Source organism: Dipodomys merriami, unplaced genomic scaffold (assembly GCF_024711535.1).
Source record: "Dipodomys merriami isolate MVZ:Mamm:240054 unplaced genomic scaffold, mDipMer1.0.p SCAF_2, whole genome shotgun sequence".
Lineage (NCBI taxonomy): Eukaryota > Metazoa > Chordata > Mammalia > Rodentia > Heteromyidae > Dipodomys > Dipodomys merriami.
The window spans coordinates 41751763-41778546 of NW_027203381.1; the positions used below are offsets into that span (position 1 = coordinate 41751763).

Here is a 26784-nt window from a genome sequence, read left to right on the forward strand (position 1 = left end):
CCAACCCCACGCCCAAGGCCAGTGTTTCATACATTTCAGCAGAGCACACATCCTATTCTTCACATCCCCAGACATGCCCACATTTATTTTAAAAAATTCTTGAGCACTTACAGTGTTTTTCAGTAGTCGTTGCATATTGTTCCTGGCATGTTACATGTATTATCACATTTTAAATGATCGCTTTGTTCCTACTCATCAGTGTTCGCTTGATCAGGTTTAACCAAAGTTTAAAAAAAATTAAAATCAGTGTGTGGGGGTGAGGGGTGGGCTGCTGAAAACACACTGGACCTTCATTAATCAAGCTTAAACGTTGTATTATGGCCTGGGGAGCCAGGCTCAGAGCTATTATGCCAGCCTAGCAAGTGGCAAGTCCTGAGTTCAAACCTCCAGTAACCAGCAACAAGAAAGAAAAGAAAGAAAGAAAGAAAGAAAGAAAGAAAGAAAGAAAGAAAGAAAGAAAGAAAGAAAGAAAGAAAGAGGTAGTGGAGAGAGAAAGGGAGGGACGAAGGGAGAGGAGAGAAGAGGGGGAGAGAGAGGGAGGGAAGAGAAAGTCACAGAGACAGAGAGAGACAAAGGGGAGAGAGAGAGTGCTCCATGACTCCACGGGCCAGCAGCGAGGCCGGGAAGGGTTCGTGCGGCTCGCGCGTCCGCGCGTGCGCGGGGTTTGGTTTTGAAGGTGCAGGAACAAGTGCACGCGTGTCCCCAGGCTTTTCCCAGCTGGGGCGGGCCCGGAGGAGCACGAGGGGCGCGTGAGATCCGGCCCGCACGTGGCGCGCCCGGGGCGCGCGCGGGCCGCGGAGGCGCGGGGTCTCCGCTCCGGCGGGCGGGCGCTTCCCGGCAGGAAGAGGTGGAGCGCGGGCCGCTGCGCGCGCGGAAGGGTCCCTCCTCCCGCTGCTCTCCGCGCCGTTCGCCCCTCTGCCCGGCCTGCCATGCCCGCCGCCGGCTCCGAGCAGGGCGCCGCGCCCCCGGCGCACGGGGAGCGGCAGTACCTGGGGCAGGTGGAGCACATCCTGCGCTGCGGCTTCAGGAAGGAGGACCGCACGGGCACCGGCACCCTGTCGGTGTTCGGCATGCAGGCGCGCTACAACCTGAGAGGTGACCCCGGCCGGGCCCCCGGGGGCGCGGGGACCGGGCGCCGCGGCTGCGGGGAGGGGGCGCGCGGGCCACGGCTAGTCCCGACCTCGCTCCCCACTCCGCTATGATGCGGGGAGGAGCCTCCGCGTATCCCCCACTTTCCAGATGCTAAACTGAGGCTCCGGGGAGGCGCCTTGGGTCACAGCAGGGAGTTGAACCTGGCTCCACGTGGCTCCCTTGCCTTTGGTCTTGGTCACCCCAGTGTTGCTGCCTCCCCCAAAGTAGTCCGACCCCGTCCCGCTCGCCCCACGGCTAGGTAGTGGGACTGGCCTTCCTGGAGCACTGGCTGCTCCTGTCCCCACCTTCCCCCTCCCCGTGTGGGCCAGGGTGCTGTGCAACAATTTTAAAACCTGGAGCGGAAATGCTCTGGGCGGGAAGAGGGAAGGACCGTGGGTCTGGGCGCGAACTTGTGGGTTCCTGTTTCCCTCTTTAACCTGGAAAGAAGTTCCTGTTCCCTGCTTTTCCTCCTTTCTACTACAGCCTGGTTCCCGGGAAAGGGGGCGGGGGGGGGGGAGAGGAAGGAGTCTTCCAGGCCGGTTGTTAACTTGGGTCAGGGTGGCCGAGAGCGCAGGAGGTTGGCCTGTCTTTAACATCGGACAATGGCGATCGGGATTGAGCCCCAGTTGCTAGGAAGGGGGGACTCCTTCCTCCTAGGTGCTTATGGTAGAGGCTATGGTGATTCCCAGGGGACATGAAAGGGTGGGTTTTTTTTTGTTTTGTTTTGTTTTTGTTTTTTGTGGTCGTGGGGCCTGAATGCTGCCTCTCAGCTCTTAGCTCAAGGCTAGCGCTCTACCACTTGAGCCACAGCGCCACTTCCCGCTTCTTTCTGCTTATGTAGTGCTGAGGAATGGAACCCAGGGCCTCATGCATGCAAGGCAAACACTCTACCATTAAGCCACCTTCCCAGCCCCGCTCCCTCCCCTCCCCCCCATGAAAGGGTTTTGAAAGGAAAACATTAGGTGAGCCAGTTCACTTGGGGGAAGCCCCAAGCTCCATCAGCTACTGCAGCTGGGACATCCTAGAAGTCTCCAAGCAGGGATTACCTTAAACTGCTCTCTCAGGCTAGGGGCTCTACAAACCTGGTTTTAATCCACCTCCCCTCCCCCTACTCCTGCCCAGTCTTTAGTCAAGTTACTCTTCCTCAAAGAGGTTAATATGTGGAGAGAATGCTTACGTGGCCAAACAGCTTCTTCCGCTTGTCTCCTGGTGCCTGTGAAATAGAGTGCTGAAAGTTCCCTCAGAAACTTGTTCTGAGGGTTAAATAGGATCCTGCATGTCGTTGCTCTTTGTGGCATATTAAATTATAGGTCAGTTTGCTTTTTATATATTGAAGCCAGTATGAAGCCAACTTCCCCTGGGTTCTGAGTAAGCAAGCTCTGGCCAGATCACAGCAGAATTAGGTGTGGGAGCTTTCATGCTTTGTCCTGGGAGCTTTGTGGATGTTGGCACAGTGCTGTGACAGGATCACACTGATGCTTGTCACACTGATGCTAATTGTAGGAGCTCTTACTGTTTCCACATTAAAACCTCCCCTCCCTCCTCATGTATAGGACTCATGGTGTCCCCCCAGTTGCTGTGACTCAGGAGGGCTGTCCCTGTCTGACATGTTACTGACTGCCTTGCTGCCTGAGAGCCCCACCCTCATCCCAGATGGTCGATAGGCAGCAGCTGGCATTTTCTGATTGCTCAGAAACTCCAGGGCTTTACATCCTAGGCAGTTTTCCTCCACAGAGAAAGTTGGGTGGTGGCAAGGCCTGTCCCATGGGCCAATGGTGTGGCAAACTTTTTTTCAGATGAATTTCCTCTGCTCACAACCAAACGTGTATTCTGGAAAGGTGTTTTGGAGGAGTTGCTGTGGTTTATCAAGGTAAAGAAGCTGCTACAATTGGAAATCCAACTGTCTGTCTATGACACCCAGCCAGGAGCTTTTAAAAGTCAGATTATGTCGGTCCTCAGCTTTCACGTCCAGGCCTGTCCCTGTTCACCAGGACGAGCCAAGATTCCTCTCCTGGCTCCTTTTCCACCTCTGGCCAAACTGCTTTTTTTCTGATCCATCCTTCCTGGCCTCCTGGGGAATATTCCCACCCAGGCCTCTCCTCTCCCCTGGAACATTCTCCCACTCAGTTCAGTCTGCTGCCTTCCTTGATCTCCAGGTTTAAGACTTGAGATATCATACTCCCCCTCCTCGCCCCTCCCCTGCCTTTTGTTTTGCTCCTCTGGGAAGCAGCAGCCTCTGGTGTAAGGTTTAGGCCTTATTTATTTCTCCGTGGGGGGAGGGAAAAGGAGGGGCATCAACAATAAGTGAAATGTCCTGTAAACACCAAAGAATGTTTCTCTTACTGCTTTTGGATCCCTAGGGCTTACAGCACAGCCCTATTACTTGGTAAGTACGCAGCATACATTGATCACTGTGTAGCAGTTAGGTACCTATTGATCACTAATAGGTAGTAGCAATTGCTAACTCTTCCCTTTTCTACATCCTGATCCAGAACCAGTGATACTCTGTGTGGTGCTGTGCAGAGTATCTGAGGAGACAGGCATGTGATCTTTGGCCAAACCAGACCTGAGAGTTATTAATACATTTTAGAAAGGATCCATATTCTGATCTAGTCTGTCTTCTGTGTTGTTGAGGGGTTTTGGCCTTTCAACTGAAAGCCTCTAGCAGCAGACATAACTTTAGATAGCTCAGAAGAGGGGAGAGAGAGAGAGAGAGAATGTGTGTGTGTGTGTGTGTGTGTGTTGGTACTGGGTGGGAGTTGAACTCAAGGCCTTATTTGCTCTTTTTCTGCTCTACTACTTGAGCCACAGCTCCACTTCCTGCTTTTTGGTGGTTAATTGGAGATCAGGGTCATGGACTTTCCTGCCTGGGTTGGCTTCAAACCATGATCCTCATATCTTAGCCTCCTGAGTAGCTAAAATGACAGGTGTAAGCCACTGGTATGCACTCAAAGAGGACATTCTTAGAGCTTAGCTAAATGGATGGAAAATAGAGAATTTTAAAGCAGCTGATGAAAGACTGAGAAATTACTTGTGAGAAAAAAATGAGTACAAACTCAACAACAGAAAGTGAAGTAGGGAGGGAGATGAATCCCTAAAATGCATTCCTGTGTTTTAATATCAAGCTTGAAATTCAGTATTCTAAGGAGTCCTTACCAGACATGTGAGGTGCTCATCTGAGAAGCTGATCCATTGGGACCTTCATCAAATCCAGGAGTTCTAGCATGCCTGAACTACAGTTTGGTATCTGTAAACAACACAGGGCCATGTGAGGGCTAATGCCGGGCTCCAAGCATTTCCTAGTGTTAACTGTTTCTTACAAAGATATATGTCAATATTTCCCCTGTGCTCTTATAGATGAGGTTAGAGGGGTGAGCTGAGGGGTACGTAGCATGGTGGGGCACAGAGCCCATGTGTACATGACACCCAATAACCAGAGGCTCTAGAAAGGTAGAGAGGTCTGTTCTGATCCTGCATGATCAGGATACAGATGAGGATATCATGGTGAAGTCAAAACATAAGGCCTTGCAAAAGAACAGCCTTTTAAGTGTAGATTATATAGAAAGTATAAATTGGGGGTAAGCATGGTGGCACAGATAAGAGATGAATGCACGGTATCCAAATTTGGTCATGTGTGACTGATAGGAGATGGCTTGAGAGGTGGTCTAATCATTCTATACGCGCCCAAAAGCTTGTGCTGAGACTAGTCAGTTTCAAGATAGAATGGGCTCCATACATGGCTATGGTTAAGTGGCCATCCTCCAGTGGCCTAGAGCCTCTTGGCCTGTACCCAGGTGGCTTGAAATCCACTTAGATGCCTGCTCTATCCTCATCTTTTGCAGGGATCCACAAATGCCAAAGAACTGTCTTCCAAGGGAGTGAAAATCTGGGATGCCAATGGATCCCGAGATTTTTTGGACAGCCTGGGATTTTCTGCCCGAAAAGAAGGGGACCTGGGCCCAGTTTATGGCTTCCAGTGGAGGCATTTTGGAGCAGACTACAAAGATATGGATTCAGGTGAGGAAACAGTACAAAGCCTTAGACTTCTAGCTAAGTCCAATCCATGGTTTCAGGTAAAGTCTGGGGGTGATGAGCCAGCATCCCAGTTTATGCCTAACTTTATTTTTTTGGATTTATGTGTGTGTGTGTGTGTGTGTGTGTGCTCTAGTTCTGGGACTGGAACTAAGGTTCTGGGGCTTGAACTAAGGAGCCTGAACACTGTCCTTGAGCTTTTGTGCTCAATACTAGTGCTTTACCACTTGAGTCTCAGGAGAACAGAATGAAAAAGTGGCTGTGGTTTCCCTTCTCATGCTGTAGGTGACACTGTAGTGACAGCACAGTTGGCTGGGTCACCTCTTTAGGGCAGGCTAAAGCAACATTTCACTCCAGGTCTTGGACCTTCCTTTGTCCTTTGGAGTGTCACAGAGCCTGGTCTTTGGTGTTTCATGTCTTATGCATAGTTTTCAAAGCAAATGCCACCTGGGAAGGGGTGTGCCTCTTTGTAGGAAGTGACACTTTACTGGCTGGGCAGGACCAGCAACCTGGACAAAAGGCATGCCATCTAAAGGGGATGGTTATAGCTTACTTTAGCTAACTGGATGAATGTAGACCTGGTGGTACCCACATTCTTCAACAAAAGCCTAGACCTGCATTTATGTGTGATCCTGAACTTTTAATGTTGGCAACTTCCAGAAGTTTTAAATGCAGAAGTTTTTAAATGACCAGAAGTAGACAAATTCATCCTGGCAGAAAGTAAAGTGGGCGTTGCCTGTGGGAGGAGAGAGGAATGGGGAATTAGTGTGTAGTGAGAGTGCTGGAGGGGGGATAGTATGGTTCTACAACAGTGTGAATGCTCTCGGTGCGACTATATTGCATACCTGGACATGGATCTAGTGGTAAATTTAATGTTAGTACATACTTCATCACAATGTGTGCTGAGTGCCAGAAGCTCACACCTGTAATCCTAGCTATTTAGGAGGCTGGGATCTGAGGATCCAGGTTCAAGATTAGTTCAAGCAGAAAAGTCTGAGAGACACTTTATCTACAATTAACCAGCTAAAAACTAACTTGGATGCTTGGCTCAAATGATAGCGGTCCAGCCATGATAGAAAAAAGCAGAACAAAAGTACCACAAATTGAGGCCTGGTGCCAGCACCAAAAACAAAAAGAGAAAATACCGTAGACTAGACTGTTTGTTCTTCATGTGAGTGGTCTGTAGTGTGTTGAGTCTCTTCCTCTGGAGATGAGGGTCCTTCCCTGGCTAGTTACCTTTCATCCTGCCTGGGAGTCAGTTATTTCTTATGGTCTGATAAGATAAGTTTCAAGTTGTATGTGTGCCAGCTGTTATATGCCAATATGGAAATTTGTCTTTGTTTAAAATTTTTCATTTTAAATTAATAGGTTCACACACAGAAAATTGGGAAAGACATGATAGAGTTTCCTGTACTCTTCAACCTGTTTCCCCCATGGCAACACTTTGTATACCATCTAGCATAAATCAGCAGTAGTGCAATCTGCAGGGTTCATCAAGTTTTTTTGCGTGTTTGTCAGTCATGGGCCTGAACTCTGGGCCTGGGCGCTGTCCCTCAGCTCTTCAACTCAAGACTAGCACTCTACCACTTGAGCCACCTTCCCAGCCCCCAGGGCTCATCAGCATTATACACATATTTGTAGGTGTATGTGTAACATTAGCACACACGTCCACTTCATGAATCTACCACCACAGTCAAGGTACAGAATATTTCATGGCTTTTTTTTTTTCTTTTATGCTGGTTCTGGAGCTTGATCTTGGGGCTTCAGTCTTTCACTTGGCTTTTTTACTCACAGTCAGTGAGCTACATCCTCAGTGTGGATTTTTCTTGGTTAATTGGGGATGGAGTATCCAGAACTTTTCTGCCCAGGCGGTCTTTGAACTTCTGTCTTTCAGGTCTTAGCTTTGTGAGTAGCTAGAATTACAGGAATGAGACACTGGCAACCTGGCTTAAAAATCATTCCAATACTACCATTGTGGAAATGTGGTTAGAAGAACTTCCCACCCACACCTCTTCTCAAATGTGAGAGCCCCTCACCTAGAAGGGAGGGAGAGCCAGGGGGAATGGAGAGCAGGAAGCTCTGCTCTTCATTAACAGATCGCTTCTCAGCTTCCAGGCATATCTCAAAAGGGAGCAGGGAATTAGAGACCTGAACTGGGAGAAAAGTACCTAATCATGAAAATCTTTGAAATTTCTTAATATCTACAAGTCAGTGGTGTGTTTAGTCACTGAATTGTGTACAGGACTGTTGATGGAAGCGTGGGTAGGGTGGGGCCTAGGTCACAGAAAGGAGGCATGGTCTATGCAATGCTGTCTTCTGTTGAAGGTCCATGCTTGTGTGGGGCAAGAATGAACTAGATTGTATCGGTGACATGTGCCCAGAATGGTTGCTGGGTAGACTTAAGTCCTACAGAATGTTTAGAAGAATCTAAAATAGCTGAGATTGGAGATAGTGGATTAGTCTGTTTTTTGTTTTGATTTTTCTTTTCCCCCAGTGCTGTCAATTGAACCCAGATTTCCTGCATGTCTGGCAAGCACTGGACCACTGAGACACATTCTTAGCCCTTTTATTTTATTTTATTTTTATGACTATACCAAACTACTTGAAAGCTACTACTTTATGACTATACCAAACTAATTTCAAAGAAAAGAGACTTACTCATTTAGATCATAGTTCTGGAGGTTCAAGTGCTCACATCTGGTGACAGCCTTCTTAATGGCAGAATCCTGAGGTGACACGGGATAGCAAATGACAAGACAGAGGAAGCATATGTGTGTCTCCTCTGGTCTCTCCCTCCTATAAAACCATGGAGCTTCTGCCCTGATGACTTTATCTGGGCTTAGCTTCCTCCCAAAGGCTTAGTCGCTAAACACTATAATTGGATTAAATTTCCTAAACACCTCACTTAGAGGGAAAGGTTAGAGGAGAAAATGAAATTGTACAGACCGAAAATATAAGAGACTAGTATACAGGAAAACAGACCGTCACAGCTCCAGAAAACAGACTCAGGAACTCAGCTAGGGCCTTGAACTCAACCCACTGAGATGTGAGAGAGGCACAGAATGTGCTGGCTGTCGTATAACCTTGGGTCAGGGAGGAACATACAGTGAGGCCTGTAAGAGATGACCTCGGGGCCACCTTGTGAGATACTATGAGTAAACATGCACACGTCCTTTCTTCTGGACAATTTGCAGATTACACAGGTCAAGGAGTAGACCAGCTGCAAAAAGTGATCGACACCATCAAAACCAACCCTGATGACCGTCGGATCATCATGTGTGCCTGGAACCCGAAAGGTAGAGGACATCCCAGCCATCTTTTTCTGTGTTATCCTAGTTAGCTCGGAGGATAACATGTGCAGGGCACCACTGTGACCAAGGACCCTGAGAACCCTCCTAGCCACAAAGCTGTCACGTAACCTGGTGTGGTCATGCTTCACCCCAAATTCACTCTTATATGGGTTTGGGCTCACATCTTAATTTAAGCATTTGTTCTTATTCCAAAAGAGCCTTAGATTGTCTATGCAAATATACCTACGGTTTATTATGTTGGTTTTTGGCAGTGCTAGAGCTTGGACTCAGGGCTTCAAGCTTGCTAGGTATGTACTGTAGCTAGTTTGAGGTATACTCTGGCCCTTTTTGCTTTAGTTTGTCTTTCAAGTAGTATCTTGTGCTTTTGCCTGGGCTGGCCGCAGATTAAGATTGTCATATTTCTGCTTGGATTACAGGCATGAGCAACCATGCACATCTTGGTTCTTTTTTTTTTTTTTTTTCTTTTGAGATAGAATCTCACATTTTACCCAAATGAACCTTGAATCTTGATCTTCCTGTCTCTACTTCTCATGTAGCTGTGATAATAGGCACACCATACCTACAATTTTTTAAAGTACAGTTAGGGTTTTCTTTTGCTGCTATGTTTTTGGTTTTGCATTCTAACATAATTGCTGGCCCTAAGATTTTTTTAACATTTTAATTTGGGGCAGATAAAGTTTTGGGTCACCTCTATCTCACTATCTGAGCAATTATATTGTAATTTTAGACTCTGCCAGGGTGTAATAAGAACCTAGGATGGGATATTTGCATCCACAAAAGAGGCTTAATAGAGAAGGATGTGCACAGGAACTGTTTCCTAATGGCCCCTGCTAATGAAATAATTCCTCCTGTATTCGGTGCTGCTATGGAAGTAGAAATCCTTCATCTCAGTCCCCGGTGGACAAATACTGGTTCCGCATAAATATACATCTGCAGAGATTTCACACTGACAAACTTTCCATCAACTTGGAGCTTTTTTGGAGGGTTGGGGGGGAATCTGTTACCACTTGATGGGAAGTGGTGGTGGGCATGGCTGTGTCCGGGGACTGTTTTCCTGATATCTGCCATCTGAGCCAGCTTCTGCTTCTGTTTTCCCTTACTGATAGCACCTTTCCCTCTGCACTTACTCTTTAGATCTTCCTATGATGGCGCTGCCTCCCTGCCATGCCCTCTGCCAGTTCTATGTGGTGAATGGGGAGCTGTCCTGCCAGCTGTACCAGAGGTCTGGAGACATGGGCCTGGGTGTGCCCTTCAACATTGCCAGCTATGCCCTGCTCACCTACATGATTGCACACATCACAGGCTTGCAGGTGGGATGCTCTTGGAAAGAAAGTGGAGCCAAGTGCTCTGAGCTCTTCAGTTCTTTTACGGGGAACAATGTGCTCTGATTGGTAGGAACACTGGAGAGAGAAAGATGTGAACTGGCTCACTCTAGGGCTTTCCTGTCTTGTGAGATCTTTGTGATCTAATAGGCTCATATAGGACCACTCTTGTGGTACTCTTGTTAAACGAAACAAAACCTTGGGTAGTTTGTGTACTCTATATAGTGTGTAATTGGTTGACATTTTAAAGGAATTGAAACTAACAGTGTTCTGCTTTCTCCCATTGTTTATTTAGCCAGGTGACTTTGTACATACGTTGGGAGATGCACATATTTACTTGAATCACATTGAGCCACTGAAAATTCAGGTAAGAATAATACATGTTATATTCTTTGTTTGATGGTACTAGGACTTGAACTCAGGGACTCAAACTTTCTAGGCAAGTACTCTACCACTAAGCCACACCCCAGCAATTTTTTACATTGTTTCTTGAGATAGGGTTTTACTTTTTGCCTAGAGACACATCTGAACTGCAGTCCTATTTTACACTTCTCACAGTAACTGGGATGACAGGTATGTACTGCCATGCCAAGCTTCTTCCATGGAGACAGAATCATGTGAACTTTTTACAAAGCTCATGGTTGGCCTAGAATTATGAGCCTCCTGATCTCTGCCTCCCAAGTAGCTAACCAGCCTGGGATATAAATGTACATTATCATGCCCAGCTATTGATTGGGAAAGGGGTCTTACATGTATTCCTGAGCTGGCCTCAAACTGTGATCTTTTGATCTCAGCCTCCTAAATAGCTAGAATTGCAGGCATGAGCCACTGCTCTTGGCATGTGGTATGTTCTTTTGAGTTTGACATCTTTTCTTTTTTTTTTTTTTGGGTCCGGTCATGGGGCCTGAACTCTGGGCCTGGGCGCTGTCCCTCAGCTCTTCAGCTCAAGGCTAACACTCTACCACTTGAGCCACATTGCCACTTCTGGCTTTTTTCTTTTTGCTTATGTGGTGCTGAGGAATCGAACCCAGGGCCTCATGCATGCAAGGCAAGCACTCTACCACTGAGCCACCTTCCCTGCCCTGGCATCTTTTCTTGATTTTTGTGGAGCAACCCTTACATCAAAAGCACTTTGCTTGATGCTGTGTCTAAGGTAAATATGTCATGCCTGAGTACCAGAGAGGAAGAGCCACATTTGGGATCTTCCCTGAGCTGGCATTTTAACTCATATTTTTACTTGAAGGAGTACTGAGATGCCAACGTTCTTAATTTTGTGTCAAATACAGTATTTAAGTCATAACTTGCAAGGGCTTGTCTGTTCAGATCCCTAGCTGGGGTGGGGATTGTCTGGCCTCGGCCACATAAGGCCAGAGAACTCATGTGGTACATGATGGGACGGATACACATGCTCCTCCTTTGTTTCTTATTGGCTTCCCACAGCCCTCTTTCTGTATTGATAATTTTGTATGGCCCTGGAATCCAATGGCACTTGGCCCTTCCCCACCCCTGTAGTAGCCAGCGAATGATGACTTGAAATGATCAATGAAAATATGCCAGGCGCTGGAGGCTCACTCCTGAAATCTTAACTAATCAGGAGGTTGAGATACGATGATTGCAATTCAAAACCAGCCTGGGCAGGAAAGTCCCTGAGACTGTTACCTCCATTAAGCACCCAAGAAAGCTGAAAGTGAAGCTGTGGCTCAAGTGGTAACAGTACTTGAGCCTTGAGCAAAAAGCTCAGGAGTAGCACCCAGGCCTTGAGTTTGAGCCCTCCACTGACAAACAGAAAGCATCTGCATTATAAGCCCCAAAGGAAATAAAACATTAGTCCCTTCCAGATTACATACCTAAGTTCCTTCTATTTGGTTTGGGTCTTTTGAGTAGAGGTAACTGCAGGTAGATCAGCTGCTCTCGGTCCATCTGCTCTATCATGAGGGACATGGTAATATGAGGTCATGGCTTAATGTTAGAGTCCTAAGTGCTACTATGTGTGCATGCATCCCAGGAGTCTTGGCTGGCATCCCTTTCTATGAATTGTCAACAGATGCCTCCTTTTGTTCTTTATGCCATGGTCCTTTGGGATGGGAATTATGGAGCCCAGTGCAACCATATTGCCATATTGAATGCACTTGTGAGTTACAGATGGAAAAGCAAAAAGGCGGGGTCCACATGTGTAATAAATTTACTAGGATTTATAGTAAGTACTCATATCTGGTGAATCATCTGAGGCTGTCTTAACATCACAAAATACCGGGACCTGGTGGTTATGCTCAGTAGTGGTTCCAGGAAGTATGTACCTACGGTGTTGATAAAATACTGTGTGCTTCTCTCATAAAGACAGAATTTAAGCACACTGCCTCTGAATTGCGAAATAATGACCTGATTTTCTTTTAGCTTCAGCGAGAACCAAGACCTTTCCCAAAGCTTAAAATCCTTCGAAAAGTAGAGACAATTGATGACTTCAAAGTTGAAGACTTTCAGATTGAAGGGTATAATCCTCATCCAACTATTAAAATGGAAATGGCTGTTTAGAGCACTTTCAAAGAAGCTATTACAAAGGTGTTGCCAGCCTTTAGAAACCCAGGTGAAAATTACTTTTGGTTTAAAGGAAAAAGCAACTACAGAGGTCAAAAACCAGTGAGTAACTTACCAGTTACTACTTATTAGTGTTGAAGGATATTGCTGTTTCTTTTCTTTTTTTTTTTTTTTTTTGGTGGTCGTGGGGCTTGAACTCTGGGCCTGAGCTCTGTCCCTGTGCTCTTCAGCTCAAGGCGAGTGCTCTACCACTTGAGCTATAGCGCCACTTCCAGTTTTCTGGTGGTTTGTTGGAGATAGTTTCACGGACTTTCCTGCCTGGGCTGGTTTTGAACCGGGATCCTCAGGTCTCAGCCTCCTGAGTAGCTAGGATTACAGGCGTGAGCCACCAGTGCCCTGCTGCTGTTTCTTTTAGTCATGGAAGGCATTGTTGAGTTGGGTGAGCTCACTAGGGTGCATGAGATGCTGAGGTGAGTTAACTACAGATATGTGGGATTATTTCAAGCCCAGGCATTCATGAAGGCTGGTGACATTAACTGCTTAAGCTATTTTTCTGAACTTGAAATAACACCATCAATCCCATGTACAGGGTGCTTATAACTGTTTATAAAGTTATATTTTGTTTTGTATACTGCTATAATAAAGAACATTCTTTTTTTATTTGCCCCTTTTTTTCCATTGTGTCTTCTATTTGCTCAGTTCCTGTTTAAAACTGAACCTTCAAATACATGCTTTTTAGCAGGGTACAATATACGTTATAAATGCTATTTTGCTCTGTTTTTCCATGATTTATCTATTTTAGCTGCTTTTTTTTTTTTTTTTTTTTTTGTCGGTCGTGGGGCCTGAACTCTGGGCCTGGGTGCTGTCCCTCAGCTCTTCAGCTCAAGGCTAGTGCTCTTCCACTTGAGCCACAATTCCACTTCTGGCTTTTTCTGCTTATGTGGTGCTGAGGAATTGAACCCAGAGCCTCATGCATGCAAGGCAAGCACTGAGCCACCTTCTCAGCCCTCTAGCTGCATTTTTATATTAAAATAAAATGGCTATTTAGTTGTTGTCTTTTTGTGGACCTAGGGCTTGAACTCAAGGCCTGGGCACTGTCCCTGAGCTTTCTTGCTCAAGGTTAGTGCTCTACCACTGGAGCCACAGCTCCACTTGTGGCTGTGCGCACACGCGTGTGTGTGTGTGCTCGCGCACGTGAGTATGTGTGTGTGTACGTGTGTACAAAGAGTCTCCTGGACTTTCCTACCCAGGCTAGCTGCAAACTGCAATTCTTAGATCTCAGATTCCTGAGTACCTAGTGTAAAGTCTGTTCCGAGCCCTACAGGCCCTGTGTAGACACTTCCCTACCTCTTGGCTAAGTTTCCATCTGGTATCTGTGTTCCTAGGTAACAGGCACACCTGGAAGCAGTCACTTCCCCCTCCTGCTAGGTCACATCCTGGGCCGCCTCCCAGGCATGGGAAGGACCTGGGCACCAGGTCACATCTGGATCCAGTGTGGCCACACCTCTTCCCATCCCTGACTTAGATAAGTCCTGGCCTGGGGGTGAGTGGCCCCTTTTGGCCTTCTCTCTCCACTAAGCACAGCAGCTGATCAGTAAATAAACTTCTTTTCCTGCCTGAATACCCAGTGCTGTTCTCTTAATTGGCTATTGAAACCTACCTATTTAATATACCTTACAGCTAGAATTACAGGTGTGACTCACCAGTAGTACCCTGTATACTGCGTGGAAAATGAGCTCTGTAACTTGTGGGCACAGATGGTAGGGAAAAAACTCGGGGAAAGTTAAGGAAGGGGTAATCTATGAACCATTTCCTTCAGTTTCCTCCATTTTTTTTTAATAGTGTAAATTTTCTTAAGTATGATAAGGAAAAGGGATGCTGCTAGGCACCAGAGGCTCACATCTGTAGTCCTAGCTTAGCTACTCAGGGGGCTGAGACCTGGAAGATGGAGGTTTAAAGCCAGCTGGGGCAGAAGAGTGTAAGATTCTACCTCCAACTAACTAGCAAAAAATAGAGTTGGAGGCATAGGTCAAGTGGTAGTATACCAGTCATGAATAAATCAGCTGAGAGAGAAGGGCTGCCATACTAATCTGTGAAATCATCTTCCCTTTGATGCACCCAGATTGAAGAGCCTCAAGGGAACTTTCTACCAGATTGGCTTTGAATCATGATCAGATCTCAGCCTCTTCAGTAGCTAGGACTACAGGCATGAACCACCTGGCCTGTATTGATGTTTTCAAAGTAATCACAATGAGCTGATTCATGAGGCTAACATGATATTTAACTGAATTGGGAAGGATGAAGTTTGAAGTCTTCATTTAAGAGATTTTAGAGGCATTTGGGCCAAACACTTAATCTTCCTGAGCCGGGAGGAGTTTCTTCCAGACTTCACCATGTGGGTATTGGTGTTGCTGCACTGATTCCTCCTTCATTTCTGTGGAGTAGCCAGCAGCCTAGCAAAGACATCAAGTGCACGATGGTAATGACTACAGGGGACAAAAATGCCTATTTGTTCCCTGCTACTAGAGATGTTCAGAAGTCAGTCAGACAGCTCCATATTTAAGAAACTCAGATTGTCTGAAAGAGCAGAAGGCTATACTCAATTGCCTACTCAAGATTACCAAAAATTACCAAAGTAATCAAACTTCCTTTGATAGCTGATGAAAATAAACTCATCTGAATGAAAATGGGATAAATGGCCCAGATTACACAGTTGAAGTCAAACCTTTTAGGATCATTAACTTATACATGGTGCCAGGTGTGGTTTGGGTTTTTTTTTCCCCTCCAGAATGTGGATTTTTTTTTTTTTTTTTTTTTTTTTTTTTTTTTGGTGCAGGTCTTGGGGCTTGAACACAGGGCCTTGGCATTTTCCCTGAGTTTTTTGCTCAAGGCTAGTGCTCTCAAACTGGAGCCACAGCTCCATTTCTGGCTTTTTTTTTTCTTCTTCTCAATTGGAGATAAAAATCTCACACTTTCCTGCCTAGCCAACTAATCCTCAGATTTCAGCCTTCAGAGTAGCTAGGATTGCAGGGGTGAGCCATTAGTGCCCACCAGGAGGGGTGTTTTAAGGCCTCAGCTCTGACCCTCAGGCCTTAAATTCATATAGACTTACTAAAGAGCCACATGTTCTTGTGTTTTAGGCACAGGGGTGGCTGGTGGCATGTCTGTCTACAAGGTGTCCCGAGCCCCCGCTTACCTTAGGAGGCATGTAGGAGGCCTGCTTTATTATCACTGGATACTTGAAATGTTCATGCAGGTGGTCCACGTATTCACACATCCTGGGGGAAGGAACCACAGTAGGGTAACATTGCCTAAAGTTAGGTAGTATCTGAGCTGCTGTTAAAAGCTGGAGCGTGAGTTGGGTACTGGTGGCTCATACCTGTAATCCTTGTTACTTAGGAGACTGACATCTGAGGATGGCAGTTCAAAGCCAACCTGGGTAGACTCTTAAACAGAAGTGGAGCTGTGGCTCAAGTGGTAGAGTGCTAGCCTTGAGCAAAGTAACTCAGGGTCAGTGCATAGGCCTTGAGTTGGAGCCGCAGTGCGCGCGCACGCGCGCGCGCGCACACACACACACACACACAGTAGTGCCCAGAAGGAATGGGGAAGGGATTATAGCTCAGGGGTGCACTATTGGCCTAGCACACATGAGGCCCTGGTTTCAGTCCCCAGCACTTCAGTGAAAGGCGGTGGGGCAGGGAGGTAGGGGTAGGGGGGTGGGGTACTGACATAAAGGCTTAGCTATGATTGCACTTATTTCTATGCAAAGTCCTTGACCTCTTAGTAGCTAAGATGCTTTCATCTGTACATAGAAATGTAGACAGGAACCAGAAAGTCCTTTGTCCACAAGGTTTTGTGATGTGCCGACTCAGAGTCCATAAATACCAGGTTATTTGGGTGCCTTTGGGGGCAGGTTGGATGGATTAAACCACTAAATGAGGTCCCTTGAAGCTATACACATGACTTGGATGAAAAGCACAGGGTTTAATCATGTCAATTGGTTCAACTTCTGTCAGCAGCCTTTTAGTTTTGTGGTCAGGTACATTATGGGGACAGGTAACATAACTTGATTCTTTTTTCCTTTTTGGTGTTGGTCCTGAGGATTGAGCTCAGGATCTGGGCACTGTCTCCATTCTTCTTGCTTGGGACCACTTGAGCATAGCTCCACTTTTGGCTTTTTTGAGTGACTAATTAGAGATGAGAGTCTCAAGGACTTTCCTACCTGGGTTGGCTTCAAACTGCAATCCTCAGATCTCAGCCCCCTGAGTAGCTAGGATTATAGATGTGAACCACCAGTACCTAGCCATACTTGATTCTGTATGTTAGTGGACACTGAACTCAGGATCTTGAAAAGGTTCTACTGCACCTTGTCTTCATTTTATTGTTTCTTCATTTTATTTTTTTTCCCCTCTTAAACTGGCCTCAGACTACCCCTTATTCTGTTTCCAAGTAGCTAAGAATACAGATTTGTACCACTATCCCCAACCTTATGTCTTTTTGTCCCTGGTACAAATAGCTGTGACAGGTAGTATACATGTTTGGTGCCAGGGATATACAAGACTGACAAGAGCTTCATGGTTTGAATGATCACAGGCCACTGACTTCATGTGCTATATGTCATCTGGAAAGAACGGTGTAACCATTGGGATTGCACAGGTGGGCTTGAAAGATAAACTGGCATTCTATGCAGAGGGAAGGGCAAAGCCAAGTTGAGGTCTGACTGCACCTGAGGTCAGTGTGGTGGTTTTACATGTACAAGAACACTGCTCTGCGGGCATCACGCATGAACCTGGTGTCCTGAGCTGCCGCAGGGTGACGCTCCTCATCCCTGCAGACCTGCAGGACTCTGAGCTTGATGGGACCCCTGTTAGCATGAAAGCAGAAGCCAAGGAGGGGAAAAACCAAAAACCTAGAAACATTTTCTTCACTCTAGGATCAGGATTCACTGCAAGTGAAAAAGGTTATCTAGTCCCAACCTTCATCTTCCACCAATCCAACAGGTTTAGACTCAAGTGGAATCAAATAATTTAATGGTAGCTCCAGGATGGAGAAAGCTGTTTCCTTTCCAATCTAATGTCCTTCAACGTACAGTATAAAAATAGGTAAGCCATATTAAAAGGAAGCACCTATCTCACTACAACTGAAGCCTTCTATGTGCCTTGACATCCTATTTCTCTTCTTGAAGTTGGTGTTTACTTTTCCTCAGTATGTTATTTATGAGCCTTTTGTGACATTTAATTCCAGGAGACAAATCAAGCCACACATGTGCTGTCTCCCCCAGGAGACTACCAGTTTAATATCTGCTTGAGGATGTAAGGTGTAACTCAGTGGTAGATTGCTGGCCTGGCATGTGAAGGATCCTTGGTTTGGTCCTTAAGGAGGGAGGGAGGAGTGGTAAGTTGGTTGACCTGCAGTATATTAAGAAATGAAGTGGAATTAGTTAAATAAAGCTGTGGAGGCATATAATGGAAGCCTCTAGTATCAGGAAGAGATCTGAACGAAATGCAGAACAGGCATGATGAAAGCCAGGCTGTAGAAAGTTGGAAAAAACTGGTTGCAGGAGAAGTTCTGGGTAGAACTCATAGCCCTAGCATACAAAGCAGTTAGTCAGCTACCAAGAACCCAGCCTTCTAGTAGGAAAATGACTACTGCTCTGGTGGGTCCTTTAAGTGCCTTATGTAGAAAAGCTGAAGCAAAACCAACTCATCTGTATGTACAGCCTGAGTCTAGTTGAACACCATTGGGTCTACTTAATTTGGAAGCTAGTGGGTATTTTGTTGTTGTTGTGTATGCCAGTACTGGGGCTTGAACTTACAGCCTAGTGCTCTGTCTCAGCTTCTTTTGATCAGGGCTGGTACTCTTATCACTTGAACTTTGGTTCAACTTCTGGCTTTTTGTTAGTTACCTGGAGATAAGAATCTTCTCATGTGCTTATTCCCCAGCTGGTTTTCAAACCATGATCCTCAGCTCTCAACCTCATGAGTAACTAGGATTATGGGCACAAGCCCCTAGTATCCTATTTGGGGAGGAGGGAGGTGCTGGTATGGGGCTTGAACTCAAGGACCCACATTCTTGCTTGGCTTTTTTGCTCACAGTTGGCATTCTGTCACTTGAGCCATACCTCCACTTTCAGCTTTTTGCTAGTTAATTGGAGGTAAGAGCCTCTTGGATTTGTCTGTGCATGCAGGCTTCAAACTGAGATCCTGAGATCTTAGCCTGCTGAGTAGCTAGGATTACAGGGACTTGCACCCAAGTGGAAGCTAGTATTCTTTAGGCCCTTTCAGCAGTGCATTGGGTTGTATATTTGCTCATGAAAGCAGGAGTTTTCAAAGATCTGGCTGGCTTAAGGGATGCTAGTACAGTAAAGTGAGCTAGTGCCATATCACTCACCTGTTTTTTAGACTTCCAGAGATTGATATAAAGTCAAATATAATCAAGTGCTGCACTAGTTCGCAGAGGCCAACACCACCAGCATGGGGGCAGACAGGAACTAGAAGAAAGACATTCTTGTTTTATTCGAAATGTAGTAACCCTGTAGTTTTTGTTCATGCTCACCGATTATTAGATCATTAATATTTAGGAAAGAAATTCTAGGATGCAGATCATCCAAGATTCCTTGATTAGGACTACAAGAGTTAGAAAAAAATCAACATGGAAAGAGCGTCAAGGGAATCACAGGCAGCGAGGGAGGGGAGGGTGGGAGGCCTGGCTGACAGCCTCCACGATCAGCCTTACTTCCGAACTTTTTGGCCATCAGTAAAACTGAGAGATTCTCATTGACACTCCCCAGTCTGCAGCTGTCAATCTGGAGAAACTGCAGGGCATCTGCCTGGAGGAGTTGCTTAAATATCACCCTATTGTGACACTGGAAATACAATAAAAAATAACACCAACAAGAGTCAGCCTTTGGCCTTCAGGACCCCTGAACCCAGCAGTAGGGCAATTCCTGGCCAGGTGTTTCTCACAGCAGCCTTGGGGAAGCTGGGACTAATTCCTCTGTGTTCTCAGTAAGCATGAGGTGGCCCCTGACACAGCAGGCAGGGACTTTGCACCCACTTCTTTGCTCATTGGCAGATGTGACAGCGTGAGTCAGGTGGAAGTCACACCAGCTCAGTATTTCTGAGGGAGTAACTGTCACATCAGTGATGAGTGGGAGGTAAAGTGGAGCCTCTAGATGAAATTGTTGACAGTGATGAACAGGCAGAACAGTGACAAATGGGACTGTGACTGAGCAGTACTGCTCCTTTTGCTGGGAAAGCTGTCCCTCACACTTACGCTCGTGAGCTGTTGGCACCAGGCACTCAGTTTAGAAGCATAAAAAGTGAGCCACCATGTCAGTTCCTACTAGAAGCTAGCCTTTTTAAAGCCATGTATGTTCATGCAATGGTAACTTTAAATTACTGCCTTGCCAATTTTGATTCTACACTGAAAACAAAATCAATGACTTGAGTCATGTATTGTAGAAAAAGCCTCATTTTTTAAAAGCTAGATCTGACTAGATCTTAATCAACTGTCCTCCCCCCTCTCTCCCCACCCCTCACACCCCAGTGCTGGAAATTGAGCCCAGGGCCTTCTGCCTTATAGGTAAGCATTCTACCACGAAGCCACATCCCCAGCCTGCCAATTGCTAAGATGATAAAAACAACTTCAAAATGCAACAGGTGCTGAAGCCTAATGCGCATCCTCTATTAAGTGGCCAGCCTGTGACAAGCAGGACAATCACTCACCTGTTCTCCCGTGGCGACACCAATGCCTAGTGGAGCCAGTGCCTACAAAGGAAGCAAGCTGCTGTTACTTTTCTTAACGTGTGGACAGCAGCTCCTAATGTTTAAACAATATATTTATAGCTGAAGAAGGAAACATCCCTGCTGTTCAATGTGTAAAGCCCTGCAGAAGGATGTCTGGGGGGCTTTGTGCCTGTGGCTACAGAGGGAGACATACACTGCTCACGTGCTGCCATTGCTCCCTTCCTGGCCACAGCTCCACAGACCCCCTCCTACTATCCTGTCTCCCAACTCCAGGGTCTGCACACTGGTGTGCGACTGGGAAAAAAACATGGCCACTGCAGAAGTGGCCAATGTGGAGGCATGGAGTCCAGCCTCCACTTACTGCTTCCTGAGGTTCAACACTCTTTCTTCCCTTCTTTTTGTCTTCCTGTAATGGTTCTTCTAGACCTTCTCAAGCCTCTATTCACTCTTCCAGCTCTATGGTGACTGAAGACAGACCATTGCTCACCGGATGAACTCCTCACCCAGTATAGTGCTAGAATCGTCAATGCTGGTCTCTGTGACCTCTCTACTGACCCTGAAAAGCTACTCACTAACGTCACCTGGGGCCAGGCTGCTCCCAGCCTCCACTGGACTGACTCCATCGTTCACCTCCCCAGGCATCTTTAGCCTCTGCCTGGTCTTCCTTCTCATCAGTGGTGCTAAGAGCTACCACTCTGAGTCAGGCACAGTGCTAGACATAGAATGACTACTGTGTAATTCCCTCCTTTGAAAATCCATAATGGCTCCCTCTGCTGGGCTGTGTTCTTAGAAATAGAAACCACCAACTGGCCTCAGGTGCTGCCTCTTTGCTGCTTTCCCAATGCATTCTGCATCCCCTTGGGTCTCCTCTGGGTACTGGCCTGGACCTGCTGTCCCTGTTTTGGCTCACCTGTTGCCTGTTCCTTGAGACTCCACTATGTATACAAAATGTCTGCGGGTCAAACCCCAGAAGAGCTTCCAAGGAGACTCCAGGTGGGCAGAGGTCAAGTGGTGCCAGGCCCAAAGCATTCAATATAGTCCAACAACTCTTCTCGAACTCTCAAGGTGGTGCACACTCACAATCCCAGCACACAGGAAGATGAAGTGCTCCAAGCTACGTAGTAAGACCTTATCTCAAAAACACTAGGGTGCAGCTCTAGATAATGTTTCTTTTTTAAATCCAGAGTGACATGTAGCTTGATGGTAGGATGCACATAAGTGCAAGGCCCAGAGGGCAATCCCCAGTACCACTAAAACCAAACCAAAAAACACAAAACAAGGAGCAAAGGCAAGTGGGACTAAGTAGGTTCAGTTTGTCTAAATAAGCCTGTAGTGTGGCATTTTTTAGAGTCACCTTTAGTCTCTACCAGGCCACCTCCTGCTGGCCAAGGCCATATCTCCCTTCTTGAGCTTCTGACCAGGGCATTCAACACTCAGTGTCCTGGCTTTCTCACTTATTTGTCTTTGCTTCAAATATCCGTGTTTCCTTTCCAGCAAGGCTGTAAGTGGGGCGTGGAGGGCAATCTTTAGACTCGGCTCCAAAAAGGATCTGACAGATTGTACACTGATTTACTGAAAGCATGGCCCCTGACCTCCATCCTCACAGAACTTGGAACTCAGACTTAAAGTTTTAAGATCAATTCCTAATGGGGTGAGTATGACTATGCAAAGTCAGCTTAGGGAGAAAATGTTCCCAGGGAGGCAGGACTTTGACTAGTAGCCAAAAATGTACTAAGCCAAGGACACAATGTCCTTGGTTATCCGATGGAAGGGCATCAGAGGCAAAGTTGGCTACCTATGTGTCCAAGGAAAGGGATGAGGCTCTGGAGCCAGAAGTAGGCCAGTCAGTGTAGAGATGGCTTTTCTGGACCACTGTGGTCTGATGCTATTGCATATTCAAATTCTGTAATAGTCTCTGCGTTGATTCCCTGTAGCCTGTAGTCTCGTCCTGTCGCTTCTGGCTCACAATGGCTTCCTACAGATCTCTCTGTGGGTTGGGGATGAAAACCTGGAAGTTACAGTTCTTCTTACTAATAACCCATTCAGTGCTGTCAACCTGAGCAGGGGAGCCAGCCTGCACAGGAAGAAGGGGTCTCAAGATGTTCTGATGTAGCAGGTGCTTCCTGAACCTTAAAGGCAGAAACTGGCCCCCAGTTAGTATGAATTTGTTTCAAGCCTCCCTGGAAACAGGCAACTTTTTCCTTGGGAGGCCTGATCCTGACATCTGTTAAGGAACCTTTTCTTTGGGATCAAGCAGAGGAAATGCATGCTTTTTTGGTTTTCTGTGGGCGAATAAAGTACAGGATGTTCTTTAGTTTACATAGGTCTTGATCATCCCACTGTAAGATCAAAAGGTCTTAGGTAGAAAATGCATTTAACACATCCAACCTACAAAACACTCTAGCTTAACAGCACACTGTAGAGTACAGGTGGTTTCCCCTTGTAGTTGCAGGGCAGGGAGCTGTGGCACATGCTTGCCACCACTGGGCATGGCAGCAAATACTGCACTGCATACCACTAACCCAGAACTCTCCATTCAAAACGTGAAGTGTAGATTCTTCTGAATGCCTCGCATCTTTGCACCATCATAAAGATCATGCAGCACCAGTCAGGGACTGTTTATACTTAAATATGTTGTACTAGGGTAACCATGTCTATTCATCTTGGAGTTGGTAGTAGCCTTTCAACTTTTAGCAACTTACTGTGTGTCTGACAAATGGGAGTAAGTGGGTAAAAGGATGGCCACCCTACAACTGTTGTTGTAGGCCCAACTCACGACTATTTCAGCTACTTGAGCAGAAAATGTAAAAGGCACTGGTGAGGGAATTTTGGGGTCTGCCATGACCATGTTGGAAAATTAAATAACTACATGTTTGAGACAGCATAAGTGGTAGTCTCTGTACCTTGGAAATGGTGGCATGTCCCAGGATGTCATCAGGGGATGTTGGCTCCTCAATCCACAATGGCTTGAACTCTGCCAGCTTCGACATCCACTCCACTGCCTCAGGCACATCCCAGCGCTGGTTGGCATCCATCATCTGCAAGTTCAAACCCTTCACTTCACTGTAGAGCTGTTGCTCCCAGGGAGAAAATGCTGTTACTCTGCTAAGGCCTAGCCTTCTGCCTGAATGAAAGGCACAAAAGTGTAGCCATTAAGACTAGAACTCTGCCTTCAGGTTCTGTCTTCTAGAGGAGATGAAAGTGGTTCTGTGAATCACTGTGAAGTCTGGAAGTACCCTGGAATGAGCATTAAGTGCTTGCTCTCCTGGAGCTGAGGACCGGCCTGCACTTAAGATGGCCTCTTCCCATAAGGTTTTGTGCAGTGCAAGATTCTCTTGGAACCATTTTGTTGCATTCTGAATCATATGCTCAGTCAATACTGAATTACCAGTCATTTATTGACCATTGTCCACCATGTATCTAACATATTAATAAATACTACTGAGTGAAGCGCCTACTCTACCAGGCACTTAACAGATTTTGTTGCTTTTAATACTTAATCCTATGAGGAGACACACAAGAATCCATTTTACAGATTAACAAAACCCTGGTGTAGAGAAGTAACAGTAAGCCCAGGAAATGATAAATTCAAGTTCAGGCCTTGCCCTTCAGGCCCTGGCTCTGCTTTGTCATCCTGCCTGGAAGTCAAAGCTGGGTATGCAGAGCTGGAGAGCGGGCCCCCATCCCAATGGCATTAGCCTTACCACACTTGGACAAGACAGACAAGAAAACAAGTATCTATAGCCCACTAAGTGGTGAGAACTTCCTCACAGGACACCGAGAACCAGAGAGAGTAGACTCAGAATCAATTTTTATCATAAATTATTTGGACAAGGATGACCTCATAAAGCAAAAGTAGCATTAATGTATATATAAATAATGGAACTTCTGAGTAAGCCTCATTTAAAAAAATAACCTTCATAAAAACATCTGATGTGACTTACTATATGAAAATATTTTGTGTGTAATAACTTCCATAAATATTTACTCTCAGACCAGGCACCAGTGGCTCACACTTTATCATAATCCTAGCTACTCAAGGGAGTAGAATTTGAGAATCAAGGTTGGGTGAGAGTCTAAAAGCTAAGTGAGTCAAGGTTGGATGAGAGTCTAAGAGCTAACTAACCAGCAAAGAGCTAGAACTGGAGATGAGAATGCCAGCCATGAGTGGAAAAAACCAACGCACGCCGCAGCGCGTGCACGTGCACACACACATGCACGCACACACACACACATGCACGCACACACACAACTACAGACATAAATGACAAATCCTTAAGATATCAGCAAAAGCTTCAATATTTCTTCAACAAAGGCTCTCTGAAACATACTGCCTGATCCACCTGATGGAAGGGTTAGGAAGGTTAGTGACTGAGATAGCAGAGCACCAACGGTAGGTCTGTTTGTTCAGGTTTATCCATGTTAACAAGAATAAAAACTGCCAGTGTACAAAGTTGCTTGAGTTCACCTATTGTATGACAGTACATTTTAAAAACTTCTAATATTCTAGCTTGCTTGACATGAATTTATTTTGACTCTAGATAAGACCTCAGGTTGGGGGATATAAGCTGGGTAGTAAAACACTCTTCTAACATGCACAAGGCACTGAGTTTAGTACCCCATCCATCTCCCCCCAAAAAGGCTTCATTGTAGAGAGCTGCGAGAGGCCGCACCTGGAAGATGGCGCCGGCTTCTGCCCTCCGCCTTCCCGATGGCGAGTGCTCTCGTGGTAAACAACTCCTTATATGGCTAAGGCAAAGAATCTGGCTTGCTTCCGCGCACCTGAACCTATTGGTGGTTCCCACGTGGTGTATCAGGGTTGGCTACCCAGCGGGTACTTAAGGCTGTGGGGAATTCTCCCCGGGGTTGGGGTCAGAAGATTACTAAAAGGTCCTGAATAAACTGCAGAGAGAAGAGTCCGGTGTCGCGTCTTCCTTGCTGGTCGAGGTGGTAGCGACACTTCATGCAAGGTTGCATGTGAAAGGTGGTGAGAGAGAATATGAGACTATTTACCAAAATCTTCTCTGGTCCAATCATGTCTCTAATGAGGCGGCATCTACGAATGTCATCTTGGAGATCAGCCCCAACCTTTACTTTAAACCTGTAATCACATTTGGCTGGTTAGTTTAGATCCCTTTTTTTATTTTTGTGCCAGTCCTGAGGCTTGAACTCAGGCCTGGTCACTATCCCTGAGCTTTATCACACAAGACTAAAAGCTCTATCTTGAGCCATAGTTCCACTTTCAGCATTTTGGTGGATTATTGGCAATAAGAATCTCATTGACTTTCCTGCCTGGGATGGCTTCCAGATCTCCGCCTCCTGAGTAGCTATGATTACAGGTGTGAGCCACCATTGTCTGGATTGGCTCTGTTCTTTGACTTGGCAAAAACACCTAGCTTTTCTGAAGAAGTTGCTGTATCTGTTAATGATTCACAGACTGCCCCAGTAACCTCTTGCTCTTTCTCCTTTGATCTTTAGACAAGTCACTTGATAGTAAACCTGCAGACTGCTTGTCTTTAGTTAGTATCAAGGCAATGAAGTCTCTTACTTGCTGGAGGGATGAGGAATACAGGAATTTTTAACTGAGTTTAATACAGTTACCTGAGTTTTTGCTGTGTTTTAAAAAGCAACAAAAAATTAAAAGACTGCAGTCAGAAAAGCGCAGGCTTAGGGGTCAGCAAGCTGACAAGGTATGTCTGGTGTTACCCACTTATATCCTGAATCCACTGTGGTTTGTAAAGGCCTACATATAACAGGCCTTACGACAGAGGGCTCTGTCTACGATGAGCCTCACAGGAGGAAGACCACAGGCAGGTGCGCTCCCAGGGTGAAGGGCCTGACCTCAGGGAGAGAAGGGCCTTGGCTACATACTGAAGAGCAGCAGACTGGTGCTGAGTGCTCCTTACAGAGGACTCCTACACATACTGGCCACTTTCTGAAAGCTTCCTAGTTAATGTATATGTCCTACGATGCCCCTGAGATATTGGCTTCTGCACATGTTCCCTGTGACTTCCATCATGAAAGTGTGAGCACTGTTACCTGCAGAAGGAACAAGAGGGCTGTATATATGTGCCCCCTGTTTTCCCCCTCCTTTACCAGCCACCCCCCAGAATAATCCTTGTCAAGGCTGCACTTGAGTTAACAGTGGCCACTGGCTGCTACTCTAGGACTGCTTGGGGGTCCTCCCTCTGCATTCCTAAATACTCAACTACTCTTCCTCAAAAGCATTGGCTGTGGGACACACAGACAGATGGACACACATACACTTCACCTACTGCCTTCTCTTCCTTCTCAGCATTAAGCCCTTCCTCAAAAAAATCTACACCAGGTGGGAGTTTCATCTCCTAGATGTGTGGCACTGGAAGGAGAGTAGCTAGCCACAGGCTCTGCATGTCATTCCAGGCTTCTGAGCTAGGAGGCCCATGAAGTCTTTCTGGAGCTTTTCAGATGTGCCAGATTTAACTGCTCCAGCCTCTCTAGGATTGAGGAAAGGGCAGGAAGCCAGCACTCTAAATACTTGCTTTGAACATACCCTGTACTGGTCCTTGTGAGGCATGGCAAGGAGCTACTATTAGAAACAGGAGTTACTATCATTTCCATTTCATAGAGAGAAAAAATGGGGTTCAGAGATGCTGAAGATTTGCCCAAGACCCCACAGAGAATACTGTAGGGAATGAGGGCAAGATTGGATTATAATTCTACCAG

The 26784-nt window shown here is 46.2% G+C and overlaps 2 protein-coding genes across 2 annotated transcripts in view; one reads left to right on the forward strand and one right to left on the reverse strand.

Moving 5' to 3' along the window:
• Positions 1-884: 884 nt before the first annotated feature.
• Positions 885-12991, forward strand: Tyms (thymidylate synthetase). Its single transcript, XM_070029472.1, has 7 exons — positions 885-1095; positions 2928-3001; positions 4974-5148; positions 8358-8459; positions 9609-9784; positions 10092-10163; positions 12191-12991. Exons 1-7 carry the CDS (start codon positions 930-932, stop codon positions 12326-12328), a joined length of 903 nt encoding a protein of 300 aa, XP_069885573.1. The 5' UTR covers positions 885-929; the 3' UTR covers positions 12329-12991.
• A 1599-nt stretch (positions 12992-14590) lies between these two features.
• Positions 14591-26784, reverse strand: part of Enosf1 (enolase superfamily member 1) — a 32421-nt gene continuing 20227 nt past the window's right edge. The window contains exons 10-16 of the mRNA XM_070029471.1: positions 25093-25180; positions 22983-23117; positions 20059-20100; positions 19067-19196; positions 18722-18821; positions 15528-15609; positions 14591-14784 (exon numbers count right to left, since the gene is read on the reverse strand). Coding sequence (XP_069885572.1) covers positions 14683-14784; positions 15528-15609; positions 18722-18821; positions 19067-19196; positions 20059-20100; positions 22983-23117; positions 25093-25180 — 679 coding nt within the window. The 3' untranslated portion in view covers positions 14591-14682. The remainder of the gene's footprint in view (positions 14785-15527; positions 15610-18721; positions 18822-19066; positions 19197-20058; positions 20101-22982; positions 23118-25092; positions 25181-26784) is intronic.

Excerpts from the sequence above, each read along its gene's own strand:
- Tyms (XM_070029472.1), top strand. The coding sequence starts at position 930 with ATGCCCGCCGCCGGCTCCGAGCAGGGCGCCGCGCCCCCGGCGCACGGG. Across the intron at positions 5,149-8,357 it reads CTACAAAGATATGGATTCAG|ATTACACAGGTCAAGGAGTA; the intron begins GTGAGGAAACAG and ends GACAATTTGCAG. Across the intron at positions 10,164-12,190 it reads TTGAGCCACTGAAAATTCAG|CTTCAGCGAGAACCAAGACC; the intron begins GTAAGAATAATA and ends ATTTTCTTTTAG.